Genomic DNA, 14,549 nt, shown 5'->3' on the forward strand with positions numbered 1-14,549 from the left:
ATATCAGAACATTTCAGAGACTATACTGGCAATCATGGGAATGAGATTACAGAACAACTACAACCACTTTTGAGGGCAATAAACACATTACCAGTGACTTGAAGGGACTGTGAAAGAGGTTTACGCACCATGAACAAGATAACGTCACTCCTATGAAACTGTCTTGGTGTCGCACATCTTTCGTCACTAATGTTCATGGATCCCATAGGTCCCCTCTGGCTCTTTAGAATCCGTTGAAAGAAGATTGAAGTAGTAACGAATAGTCCACATAGCTGTGCACGCTTGAGTCCAAGCTGCCTTTGGAACTTGACCACTGCTGCATATCTTTAGAATCCACATGTTACCAGATGTGTCACTGCTCCGCGCCATGTGGATGATACGCAGTCTGGGAAGGTAGATCCTACTGACAATCGGACAAAAGATACACAGACGTGGCATTTTTAAAGTGATTTGGTTACCCATGTGGTACGGTTTCAATGATGTAAAAGGTCTCACTAATTACTCGTATCTTTTGGTTAAACATCCTGTGGCAATATAGCATGGCCCGGAATGCCCGAATTAATATATGTATAAAATATCTAGTTATAACTGTATATTTTGCGGAAATATCGTTTGCCATGCTCCGAATACCAGGTGGAATATGCGATTTGCCTGTTTTTTGATAGTGGCTAAAATGTACTAACATTGTCGGTGTATATAATGGTGATATGTTAGGTAAGTTAATACGTGTTTTTGTTTTGATATTCACAATTGCAGTTTGTAGTATTTTTAATGTAATGAATGAGCTGTGCTTTGTGCTTGGTGCCAAGTTTAGCACGCCTAGCTTGGAGCACTTGGTGGTTTGTCTACTCTAGTTAGTCAGACACCAAACTTAAACACAATTGGGGCTGTTAATTCAAGTCACTGGCTTCAGTGCTGATCAGCTTTCATTTGTTAAGTCTCGTGACACACTCAAATGTACTCATGATAGACCTGCAAAACGTGTGCGAGGTCTTAAGAACAGATGACACTTCTTGTGATGTCACATCCTTTGAAGTCATTGGTAGTGATGCCACTTCCTGTGACGCAATGTCACACGCTATGATGTCACATGCCGTGATGTCGCTTGCATACTGTCTAACTTGGCTAATCCCTCACTTCTTTTTTAGGACTCGTGCCTTGACTGTCAGCCAGAGACTCTCAGTGGCGCCATCTTGGTGCAGTGTTTCTAATCCATAATATGGCACACAACACATGTAGGATGAATTTTCAGCGCCATGCCAACAATTTTGCAGCTTTTTATTTACATTTCACTCCACTCTTTTTTTTAATTTCGCTTTTATTTTAAATAGAAGTTATTGAAAAATATAAAACGTGGTGCCCTCTCACCCATTCCCTTCCCCACCCATTTCAGTATTAAACTCTGAAGTCTTAAAATGTCTGTGTATGCCATGGTGATATGTCCCAGCGCTGAAATCTCTTCCGTAGTGTGCCAATTGCAAGAAAATGCTGCAAGAGTCGGAGAGTGGCCCTTCAACCACAATGATGGTGAAAGCCGTGACCTCTGCATGACCTCTAGTCACAAGAACCAAAAGCACTTCCTCTTTGAACGTTTGGACTCCACCTTGGGGGGCTGCTTTGGTGCCGGCGAGGGCTCTTGCTGGCTTGGGGTGGGGGGCTGCGGCACGATCTGGGGAGAGTCATCGTCGAGCGAGCTGAGGACCCGCAGGAAGCGCCCCTCTTGCTGACGGAAGTCATGCTCTACACTGCAGAAGGAAGAGAAAGAGAGAAAGGACACAGTGGTGAAGTGCAGAAGGGGTAAAAGGTAACCATGACAATATGGCAGTGTTGCGCTGTGCACTGGGCACAGTATCATAATATCTCAAAGTGGGAATTGTAATCAAATTTGCCCAGAACCCCGTATTCCATGCCACTGTTCGACCGTATGTAAGTGAGAAACAGCAGAGTAGGGGCTCCCCTGTGCAGGCAGGAAGAATCACACCAGGCAGGAGAAAGTGAAACTCACAAAGTGTGATGTTTACTCTTCAAGTAAAGGACCCACGAGTCAAACATCCCTCTTAGCCAAAAGCTCAGCAGCAACTGCCAACCCTAGGAACCAACAAACCAGAACCCATCACATTCCATGCATAGAACCTCACCCAAGGTATAAGAAACAAGCATTGATAAAAGGAAATAGCAATACGCATATTACATTCATCATAGCACCTTCATCAGTTTGGACACCCTTTTTCAGAAAGTGATTGACCCTTCCCACCAAACCATTGCACTGGACTGTACAAGGCCTCCTGCAAGCGACCAATGTCACACACTTTTAGGAAGTCATTCATTTCTCTGGACACAAAATGTGTGCCACTGTCCGTGACTATTTCTTTGGGTGTCCTTTCAACAGGAAAACTTCCTCTAGACACCTGATACTATTTCTAGTATCGGGCATGTGTACAAATGAAAAATAGAACCATTAAGAAAAACAGTAATTCAAAACAATGAGATATTTTTATCTCCTAGAATGAGATGGAAAGGACCTGAAAACTCCAATGCTACTGAGTCCTACGGTCGGTCATCAGGAAGAGAAACAGGAAAAAGAAGCTTGTTTCATCCAGTGTTCATCAGACACAATGCTATCTCGACATCTATCAATAAAACTGGAAACCAGTTTATCCATATTTGGCCCCCAATAAGCCAGTTATGCATTAGTGCAACTTTTCTGGGGGAACAAATAGCCCATTCCTCCCAAAGAAATGACCTTCACATGTGAGCTCTGAAGACACCTTCCCAAAGCCCTTAAGCTCTTTATCCAAATTTCTAAAAGGTGGCCACCCCTCCTTTATATGCTAAAACACTTTCTGCAGCACGAGATCACGAGATGTTGCACTGTTCAATTCTGCCTTGTGATGTTTGTATTTAGCTACTACTCTAAGTTAACACAGGATGGAACCTGTGTGAATATATCGTAACCATACAATGCTAGAAGTCATAGGCATAGCTAAAAGTATAGAAAAGTCTTTTGTTTCATCACAAGCTTAGACTAAGTAAATTCAAGGGGGAAAGAACTTTGGGGCAGATTGCCTTTCTCGCATACCCCTGCCAGACCAAGGTTCGTGTTATGACAATGATGAATGTGCGGTTGCTGTGATTGATGCGTTTACTGAATGTCTTGTTTTTCACAACCGTCACATTCATTGCACACACGGATTGTTTTCAGAAATGCAACTGACAGGGGATAAACCTTTTTGATTAGTCAAAGCTTGGGATGAAACGAAAGTCCTTTCTATACTTTTAGCTATGCCTCTGACTTCTAGCAGTGTGGGATGAGGACATGCTAACAGATGTTCCTGTGTTTTCTTCGAGAAGCAGTTAAATACAAACTGGTTTATTAAATAGATATCTGCATTAGTCTCGAATTCACAGGTGCAAGCGAACACACGTAAGGCAGCAAAAAACTCCTCCACCAATGCCTCACTAGATTGTTTCCTTTTGAAAGAATTGCGGCCCTCCATTAGTACACAGGACTCCTCCCACAACTGTTTTTTTATTCTCTTCTTTTGGTTCCATGTACACATTCCAAACAGCATTTTTCTCTGTGGCAGCAGCTAGCATAGGAAGATTGTCAATTTTTTTTTGCCCAGCTATACCCAAAGGATTGAACAACAATGCCAACGTTATGGGAGGCTCATATCCGCCGGCATCAATTGCAGGTAAGTAGTTTTCTAAACCACCTATCACTCTTCCCATTTTAACTCTGGCTTGCCAGCCCTCTTCAGAAATGACGGTGGTTGTATTACTCCTTGGTTAGATGCCATGGTCCACAGACTCCAAAAGATATATAGAGGTAAAAAAATATAGAAAGTACCTAAAATGCAGACTACGATATATTTGCAGCAAACTCCTGCTCAAAGACAATTGCAGTAAGCAAGATGCATTTGCCGACCATATACCTCAAGGTGAACTCCACACTGGTGAATTTGCCGAACAAAGGGGCATATCAGCAACACCTGGCGATAATTATCGGTCAGCGCTCTTACCGTGAGGATAATTATCGCTGGGTAACGTGGATTTTTATCGCTGAGATAGCGTGCTATTAGCAACGCTTATCTTCTCAGCGATAAAAATCCTCACGCTAACTGCCTAATGTGAGATTATCGCTGGAAACCCAGCGATAATCTCACGTAGTGTGGCATTAGCTTGCTGATAGGGACTCACAAACTTAGCCATGATAGCTTAGCAACATTTCTCCTGTCATGTCAGGTCAGGAACGCCCACTTTGCATCTCATTAGAGACGCAAAGCTGGGCATTAGGAATCCCCACGCTAAAGCAAGGTTTCAAGCGTTAGCGGGGCCTTGCTAATTAGGCGATAAAATTATCGCCACTTTTCAGCTGAAAACGGCCTCAAAAGCGGTGATAATTTTTTATCGCCAGCATGTAAATATGCCCCAATGTACTACAAAGTTACCCCCAAATTTTGTTTTTATCTCTCTCCTGACATCCGATATTACGGAACACTGGTAAGTATGCACAAAATGCAATGCGCAAACCCAGAACCGTCACACCGCACATCTGATGAAAAAACAGCCCGATCAAAGAAACCAGATGCTCGTTGTTCAGTACAATCAAGATGGAAGTCAAGTTTATCATCAGACTCATATAGGCAAAAGCCTGATGAGATATCCACGATTCGCTGTCTATGCGCGCCTCCTTGCCTGACGCGCTGTCTTCGCGTTGGGTTAGCAAAGTTTGTTACCCCAAAGCACTCACCGTACGAAGCCTTGCTATATAGAAATACTGTACTACGGCCACAGTCAGCACAAGACTGGCCTCAGTCCTCTCACAGTCTCTACGGGTCCTATCAGTGAGAAGCGCTGAAACAGGAAATTGTCCTGTTGCCCACTCCTGGTACCAAAATGTAGCGGGCTCCTCTGCACAGGCAGGCAGGCAGAATCACGCCAGGCGGGAGAAGTGAAACTCACAAAGCGTGAGGATTATTCTTCAAGTGAAGGACCCGCGAGTCAAACATCCCTCTAAGTCAAGAGATCACAGCAACTGCCAACCCTAGGAACCAAAAAACTAGAACCCACCACATTCCATGCATAGAACCTCACTGAAGGTATAAGAAACAAGCATTGATAAAAGCAAATAGCAATACACACATTTCATTTATCATATATTACAAGCAGAGAGATGTCAGAGGATTTCAGCCGCACACGTGCTGTCTCTCCCCCCTCACAGAAACTGGAGTACACTGTTCTCAGGTCTAACCATCTAATTTGTCTAACCATCACTCATAGCCAACCATCTCATCTGTCTAACCATCACTCATAACAAACCATCTCATCTGACTAACCATCACTCGTAATTAACAATCTGATGTGTCTAACCATCACTCATAACCAACCATTTCATCTGTCTAGCCATCACTCATAACTAACCCTTTGATCTGACTAACCATCACTCGTAACTAACAATCTGATGTGTCTAACCATCGCTCATAGCCAACCATTTCATCTGTCTAGCCATCACTCATAACTAACCATCTGATCTGACTCACCATCACTCGTAACTAACAATCTGATCTGACTAACCATTACTCGTAACTAACCATCTGATCTGACTACCATCACTCATAACTAATCATCTAATCTGCCCAACCACCACTCTTAACTAACAATCTGATGTGTCTAACCATCACTCATAACTAACCATCTGATTTGTCTAACTATCACTCATAAAATAGAAACAGGAGTACACTGTTAACAGGTCTAACCATCTGATCTGACTAACTAGCAGTATTAACTAACCACCTGACCAGGTGCTCTGTCTAACCAGCATTCTTAACTAACCATCGGATCTGTCTAACTATCACTCATAACTAGCCATCTGATCTGTCTAACCATCACACATAACCAGCCATTTCATCTGTCTAGCCATCACTCATAACTAACCATCTAATCTGACTAACCATCACTCGTAACTAACCATCTGATCTGACTAACCATCACTCATAACTAACCATCTGATCTGTCTAACTATAACTCTTAACTAACCAGGTGTTCTGTCTAACCAGCACTCATAAATAACCATCTAATCTGTCTAACTATCACTCACAACTAACCAGGTGCTCTGTCTAACCAGCACTCATAACTAACCATCTCACCCGACTAACTAGCACTCATAAACTAACCATCTGAACTGTCTAACCATCACTCATGACTAACCATGTGATCTGACTAAGAATCACTCATAACTAACCATCTGATCTAACTAGCACTCATAACTAGCCATTCCATCTCTCTAACCATCACTCGTAAAATTGAAACAGATGTGCCTTGTTTCCAGGTATTTTTATTGCTCACTGGTATGATTTAAGGAACTTTAGGAAATTATCTCATACAACCTTTGACCTCGGTGGATTCACGCGAAACTTCTTTTTTCTGGAATGTTTATTTGACCTTAGAAATATATATATTTGTACTTTTATGAGAAAACTTAAACTGACGAAGCTTCTGAGATAAATCTGCCTGGTCATGTTAAGGGCAACCTTAGACCTCATTTCCAGTGCCGGCTTTTGGGCGGTGCCACCGGGTGCCAAGGTCAGGGGGCGCCATTTGGGCTCTGAAATCGGCGTCAGTCGCATTGCCCAAAAGCCTGCACTGTTGAACATCAAGCTTTCATTTCCAGGACGTAAATCTTCCTAGAAACATAGGACAGTGTTAATTCGCTCACGAGGGTCACTTTTATGCCCACCCATGAGCTGCAGTAAAAGTAAACATTCGCTTTGCTTCTGAGTCAGAAAATAAAAGGTTTTGCGTTAATATTTCAGTGTGTCTTCTTGCCGGCTTGATTGCTAGAGATAGTCTAAGTCAGCTCAGTTTTGTGTGATTCACTTTCAGTTTGTGAATTGAAACAAAGTAAGTTGTAGGCAGGGCTGGCTCTGTGTCAGTGCAACATATATTATAGTTTTAAATGCACCTGCTGCCCCATTCTTTGCTTCCAGCAATTTTCTGGCAACAATAAAGATGTCAGGATAACTCCAGTGAATAATGTTTTTTTCTGCAGAGAGAGATCGGAACTTTCACTTGTGAAAGTTGTGATTTATCGTAAGGTAGCACAGAGGGTTAATGTGCCTGCTGCAAAGAACGTGTACCATAAAGATCTCAAAGACCATACCATGTAAATACGTCTACTGCTTTTGTCAGAGAGATCCTATTCTTACTTGCAGTTCTTAAGTTAAAATCCTAATGTAGAACAGTGAGCAATTAACTGTCATCAAAGAGCTGCATGAAAACTGCATGGTATAGGTTAGAGCGTCACGATTTTATCCCCAGTCTTTTATTATCCTAATGTTGCAAAATGGGTTGATTGGGGCAGAAATGAATTCTTATTATTAAAGAGAACCCCAACTACGGTGTTCAGTTTTATATTCTAATGTTGTCCTTCTCTAGACCAAGCAGTCTTAATCTATACTGCCTACAAGTATGGATGACAGGACTCCTATTGTAGTCCTCTGTCTTATGTAATGTTTCCCATACTGATTTACACACGTATAACTGATTCAGTGGCATAGCAAGGGGGGGGAGGGGTGGTTCGCTCCAGGTGGCATGAGTTTTGGCAGCGGCGGCCTCTCCCGCTCTTACCTGCCATCTAGGGGTAGCAATCCCCCCCACTCTTCAATCGACTGCAACGGGGTGGAAAACGCAGTGACCTCCATGGGCAGCCAAAAGACCAGCTACGGCACTGGATTGATTGTCTCTGTGTAATATGTGTGATGTAAAAATCTCTGACACCCTACACTGGTATGAGTGTTGCTATACAACTAATTTAATGGGGTCACGGTTCGATCCCCGGCGCCGGCGGCAGATTAGCCCAGCACCATGTGACTCTGGGCAATAGCTTGCTTAATCTTCCCGACGGCCCCCAGTGCCTAGAGACCCTTACGGGTGATTGTTCGCGCTTTACAAATGTGGAATATTATAATCCGTGAGAAAGTAGTTGTGTAGACTTGAGGTGCACTGTTGAAGGGTGGTAGCGAGGGAATCCCTGACGGAGGTGGTCATTGGGGGGCGCCAACAAACATTGTCGCACAGGGCGCCACCAGCGCTAAAGCCGGCCCTGCTAGCTACTGCACTCCCCGAGCAGACGACCCTGTACAAAATGTCGTTTTTACTAAGATACAGCAGTGCAAGAGAAGTGAATATTATACCCCACAGAAGCAGCCAGACCATGCACCTCAACTTTCCCTGTTTATTAACCCTTTGATGGCCCACCCATCATTCCACCGTCTTCGCCACACGCAGACCACTCGCCACACATGGCACTGGTACCAAGGAAAGACACCACAGCCCTGCAGGGTCTATCTTCTTTAACACTGGTGCTTACTCCGTGCTGGTGGCTGCAGCTGTGGGCAGCTGCGCCTTTTCTGGGGGTCGGGATTTATTTCCACTGTGTTTGCCCCTGGAAGAGTGATGCTTCGGGGAGCAGCCTTCAGAGAATGCATCCGGCCTCGTGGTACCCTGCCTGGAGCAACTTTCACCCTTCATCTGCTGGGAGCTTTAAAGAAGCAAGAAAGTGGCTTAAACTGTAGCTAAAACTTGCCACCGGAGACGAAGTTACCCCAACAGCTAATCACACCCGGCGCCTGCAGACTCCAAGTCTGGCCCTTTCCGAGCTTTGGGCCGAAACTGAACATTTCAGCGGGAGCTTACCAGTGACGTATCCAGCTCCGAGGGACGCCCGATGACGTCAGCAGGGCTTGCCTTGCCTGCAGGAAGAAGCCGAGAACAGAAAACAGACAAATACCCCTGCTCCGGCGCAGCTAGCCGGGCACGGTACCTAGATACCGCTCACACTGCAACCACGGGCTGCGATTGGCACTTTGCTGCTTCTTGGCACTCTCCGTCTCTCGTCTTTAAAACTCCTCATCTCTCTAGGTTACCTAATCCAGGTTTAATCATTAGGTGTCATTGCGTCTATTAAAGCCTCCGTCATTTTATGAATTAGTTTGAGAAGGTGAGTGGGCTGCATTCTAAGCTTCAGCAGCTGGTGCCCCTTGAACTGAACATGTGCCTCTCCAGGGGCGAGATGACCGCTGCGTGTGCCAGGACCACCAGGGGGTCAGATACATTTCACATTGAACGCTTGTGATCTCACCAGATTGTGTGCATTAAACTGGCAGGGGGACCCCCACAGACTCGTAACCTAATTACTGTCCAAAAGATGGACGTATTTCTTAGCATGAAAACAACTTTTTAAAGATGAATTGTCAGAGAAATATGTTTCAAGAAAGGAAAAAAAGCTTTGTGTGATATTTGCACCCGGGGGCACTTGTGCAAACTAAAAATAGTAGTTTCAACAAATGATAAGCTTGCCCAGGTGTTCACCCCTCACTCACACGTGCACACGGTTGCAGGGCATGTATGTGTTTTGCTGAGAAGTGAACAGACGTACTGCAGCTATCATCTGTGCACTTTTATTTGATGGTGAAATAGGACGTTGTGCACCACTCGCACCATCATGTGTACGGTCTCGAGGGACACGGTCAATCTCCTGTCAACCCCCAATTGTGCAATCAAAACGGGTGCACAACGGCATCACTGACCAGCAGACACCGCCCTCTAATGTCCTGAGTGCAAACTGTGCCCCACCTGTCCCCAAAGAAACCCTGGCACACTGTGGATTGGCATCGCCTGCCTCCTCCAGGATCACCAGGGGGTGCTGGCTTCCTGTGCAGAAGGCCTAGCTGGACTCCTGCTTTTTTGGGGAGCGGCCACGACGGGGGTGTCTTTGTTTGGACACCTTTTCCAAAGAGGTGCCCCGGTGAAATGTGCGTTACAGAATAGGACGAAACCAAAGCCCCCGTGATTGCCACCTGTACACCGCGGGTACCACTTTACACAGCAAGGGGTACTTATTCCCGGCTTGATAAAGTATTTCCACGTCCACATTGTTGTGTCTCTGCCCCACAGGCCATGTGTGAAGTATTTCCACCGCCCACCTTCTTCCACTGTGTTGTGTCTCTGCCCCACAGGCCATGTGTGAAGTATTTCCACCGCCCACTTTCTTCTAATGTGTCGTGTCTACGCACCGCAGGCCATGTGTGAAGTATTTCCACCACCCACTTTCTTCCAATGTGTCGTCTATGCACCGCAGGCCGTGTGTGAAGTATTTCCACCGCCCACTTTCTTCCAATGTGTCGTGTCTACGCACCGCAAACCATGTGTGAAGTATTTCCACCGCCCACTTTCTTCCAATGTGTCGTGTCTACGCACTGCAGACCATGTGTGAAGTATTTCCACCGCCCACTTTCTTCCAATGTGTCGTGTCTACGCACCACAGGCCATGTGTGAAGTATTTCCACCGCCCACTTTCTTCCAATGTGTCGTCTATGCACCCCAGGCCGTGTGTGAAGTATTTCTACCTCCCACCTTCTTCCACTTTGTTGTGTCTCTGCCCCACAGTCCATGTGTGAAGTATTTCTACCTCCCACCTTCTTCCACTTTGTTGTGTCTCAGGACCACAGGCCGTGTGTGAAGTATTTCTACCTCCCACCTTCTTCCACTGTGTTGTGTCTCTGCTCCACAGGCCATGTGTGAAGTATTTCCACCGCCCACTTTCTTCTAATGTGTCGTGTCTACGCACAGCAGGCCATGTGTGAAGTATTCCCACTGCCCACTTTCTTCCAATGTGTCGTCTATGCACCCCAGGCCGTGTGTGAAGTATTTCTACCTCCCACCTTCTTCCACTTTGTTGTGTCTCTGCCCCACAGTCCATGTGTGAAGTATTTCTACCTCCCACCTTCTTCCACTTTGTTGGGTCTCAGGACCACAGGCCGTGTGTGAAGTATTTCTACCTCCCGCCTTCTTCCACTGTGTTGTGTCTCTGCCCCACAGGCCATGTGTGAAGTATTTCCACCGGCCACTTTCTTCCAATGTGTCGTCTATGCACCGCAGGCCGTGTGTGAAGTATTTCTACCTCCCACCTTCTTCCACTTTGTTGTGTCTCTGCCCCACAGTCCATGTGTGAAGTATTTCTACCTCCCACCTTCTTCCACTTTGTTGTGTCTCAGGACCACAGGCCGTGTGTGAAGTATTTCTACCTCCCACCTTCTTCCACTTTGTTGTGTCTCTGACCCACAGTCCATGTGTGAAGTATTTCTACCTCCCACCTTCTTCCACTTTGTTGTGTCTCAGAACCACAGGCCGTGTGTGAAGTATTTCCACTGCCCACTTTTTTCCAATGTGTCGTGTCTACGCACCGCAGGCCATGTGTGAAGTATTTCCACTGCCCACTTTCTTCCAATGTGTCGTGTCGCCCGACTTGTACTTTGCTGTTTCTGTCATTGCACCCAGATATATGATACAACAAGTAACATCATACCTACACCAAACCATGACTATTGGCTTTGTCAATGGTTGTTAGTTGCATAAGATAATTATGCAGCAACTATGGCTTGTATAGAATATTGAAGAAGTTTCCACTTAAAACCCACCCTCGTGACACCACCATGATGATGTTACTGCTCCTGCATTTAAAAAAGAGAAGCGAAATCCAGAGAGAAAATGACTCTCTTTAAAGGATTTCCCTTCCCCTACGACGCTCACCTGGCATGACGTCAGGCCGTAACTTCTCCACTAGTGAGAAGTAAGCAGTGTGAGCACGTGCACGATGTGCCTGCTGTCACTGCAGTCCAGAAAAAAGAAGGCCTGTGCCAGGACACAAAACAGAGCCCGATAGAGACCCGTTTCGAGCCCCCCTTAAAAAAACAGCTGCCTGTGCTCAGCACCGGTGAGACCCGGCCCACTTAAAGCCTTGCTTACAAGTGATGAAGATGAGGGACAGGGTGGTCTGTGAGATAGACACATAGCACCGGAAGTCTTAGCTCGTGCTCTAAGCGTCTCACGTCCCAAACATTAATAGTGTGTCGAGCCAGACGGAAGCTGTGCTGTCCCCGTGTGGCCTCTCTGACAGGTGTGATGCGAGTTTGAGGAGTCTAGTGCTTAATGAAGCTGCCGAGGCCTCCAGCAGGCGCGGCGCTGTGCGCCGAGAGGCTTCGTTGTGTCTCCGCTGCACCTCCTGGGCCGCAGATCCGATCAGGCCACGGCACACATCTAATTACAGTGACAATCAACCGGCCCCTGGTGTAATCCTGCAGCGGGAGCAGGCCCACGGCAACCACCTCTCTGATCCAGCTGCTGACACCGAGTATGGCAGATACCGCCACGACCCTTCCTCTAGAGAGGCACTCATGAAACAGAGTCTGACAAATAGTGCCACGACCCTTCCATAACAGAGTCTGACAGATAGCGCCTCGACTCTTCCTCTAGAGTCACTCGTAAAACAGAGTCTGACAGATAGCGCCTCGGCCCTTCCTCTAGAGTCACTTGCATAACAGAGTCTGACAGATAGCGCCACGACCCTTCTCCTAGAGTCACTCGCATAATAGAGTCTGACAGATAGCGCCATGATTCTTCCTCTAGATAGGCACTCATGAAATAGAGTCTGACAAATAGCTCCACGACCCTTGCTCTAGAGTCACTTGCATAACAGAGTCTGACAGATAGCGCCATGACTCTTCCTCTAGAGTCACTCGTGAAACAGAGTCTGACAGATAGCGCCTCGACTCTTCCTCTAGAGTCACTCGTGAAACAGAGTCTGACAGATAGCGCCTCGACTCTTCCATAACAGAGTCTGACAGATAGCGCCTCAACTCTTCCTCTAGAGTCACTCGTAAAACAGATTCTGACATATAGCGCCTCGACCCTTCCTCTAGACTAGAGTCACTTGCATAACAGAGTCTGACAGATAGCGCCTCGACTCTTCCTCTAGAGTCACTCGTGAAACAGAGTCTGACAGATAGCGCCACGACCCTTCCTCTAGATAGGCACTCATGAAATAGAGTCTGACAAATAGCTCCACGACCCTTGCTCTAGAGTCACTTGCATAACAGAGTCTGACAGATAGCGCCATGACTCTTCCTCTATAGTCACTCGTGAAACAGAGTCTGACAGATAGCGCCTCGACTCTTCCTCTAGAGTCACTCGTGAAACAGAGTCTGACAGATAGCGCCTCGACTCTTCCATAACAGAGTCTGACAGATAGCGCCTCAACTCTTCCTCTAGAGTCACTCGTAAAACAGAGTCTGACATATAGCGCCTCGACCCTTCCTCTAGACTAGAGTTACTTGCATAACAGAGTCTGACAGATAGAGCCTCGACTCTTCCTCTAGAGTCACTCGTGAAACAGAGTCTGACAGATAGCGCCACGACCCTTCCTCTAGTCACTCGTGAAACAGAGTCTGACAGATAGCGCCACAGCCCTTTGTCAAGAGTCACTCGTGTAACAGAGTCTGACAGATAGCGCCACAACACTTCCTCTAGAGTAACTCGCTAACAGAGTCTGACAGATATCGCCTCGACTCTTCCTCTAGAGTCACTCGTGAAAGAGAGTCTGACAGATAGCGCCACAACACTTCCTCTAGAGTCACTCGTGAAACAGAGTCTGACAGATAGTCCACGACCGTTCCTCTAGAGTCACTCGTGAAACAGAGTCTGACAGATAGTCCACGACCGTTCCACTAGAGCATGGGTACTCACAAACTTTCTCTTGGGGGCCAAATTTAGAGTGTGGTTTGTGGCCGAGGGCTGCACCGGTGGGGGCGGGGTCAGTGGGGGAGGGGGCGGGGCTAGAAAAAAAAACCTGTGACCATGAGCTTGAACACAGGCCCCTGCAGTGGATGCCTTCGTCCACTGAGCCACCAAACCCGGCATGCACACATCTCTCTCTCTCTCTCTCTCTCTCTCTCTCTCTCTCTCTCTCTCTCTGTCTCCCTCCCTCTCTCTATCACTCCATCTGTTTCTCTCTCTCTCTGTCTCTCTCTCTCTGTCTGTCTGTCTGTCTCCCTCCCTCTCTCTCTCCCTCCCTCTCTCTCTCTCCCTCTTTCTCTCTGTCTCCCTCCCTCTCTCTCTGTCTGTCTCCCTCCCTCTCTCTCTCCCTCTGTCTGTCTCCCTCGGTCTCCCTCCATCTGTCTGCCCCCCTCTGTCGCCCTCCTCTCTCTGTCTGTCACCCTCTGTCTGTCTCCCTCCCTTTGTCTGTTGCCCTCTGTCTCCCTCTCTCTGTCTCCCTCTGTCTCCGTCCCGCTGTCTCCCGCTCTCTCTGTGTCTCCCTCTCGCTCTCTGTCTCCCTCTCTCTCTGTCTCCTTCTACTTCTCTCTCTCTCTCTCTCTCTCTGTCTCCCTCTCTCTCTGTCTCCCTCCCTCTGTCACCCTCTGTCTCCCTCCCTCTGTCTCCCTCCCTCTCCCTCTCCCTCCCTCTCTCTCCCTCTGTCTCCCTCCGTCTCCCTTTCCATCTCTCTGTCTCTGCCTCTATCTATCTGTCTGTCCCTGTCACTGTCTCTGCCTCTCTCTGTCCCTGTCTGTCCCTGTCTCTGTCTCCCTCCCTCAGTCTCCCTCTCTGTCTGTCTGTTTCTGCCTCTATCTGTCTGCCCCTGTCCCTGTTTCTGCCTCTATCTGTCCCTGTCTGTCTCTATTTCTGTCTGTCTCTGCCTCTATCTGTCTCTGCCT

At 46.9% G+C, this 14,549-nt stretch overlaps 2 protein-coding genes across 3 annotated transcripts in view; one reads left to right on the top strand and one right to left on the bottom strand.

The window, feature by feature from the left end:
• LOC146863455 (dedicator of cytokinesis protein 2-like) overlaps positions 1-14,549 on the top strand; it is a 2,657,619-nt gene that overhangs the window by 1,295,393 nt on the left and 1,347,677 nt on the right. The gene's annotated exons all lie outside the window — the stretch shown is intronic.
• Positions 1,417-14,549, bottom strand: part of LOC146863456 (uncharacterized) — a 447,230-nt gene continuing 434,097 nt past the window's right edge. Inside the window, exon 3 of one of the 2 annotated variants that reach the window (XM_085642886.1) lies at positions 1,417-1,745. In XM_085642886.1, the coding sequence (XP_085499012.1) occupies positions 1,559-1,745 (187 nt within the window). In that variant the 3' untranslated portion in view covers positions 1,417-1,558. The remainder of the gene's footprint in view (positions 1,746-14,549) is intronic. The other variant, XR_014978258.1, reaches the window with a different exon arrangement.

Source organism: Triturus cristatus, chromosome 2_2 (genome assembly GCF_964204655.1).
Source record: "Triturus cristatus chromosome 2_2, aTriCri1.1, whole genome shotgun sequence".
In the NCBI taxonomy this organism is placed as follows: Eukaryota; Metazoa; Chordata; class Amphibia; order Caudata; family Salamandridae; genus Triturus; species Triturus cristatus.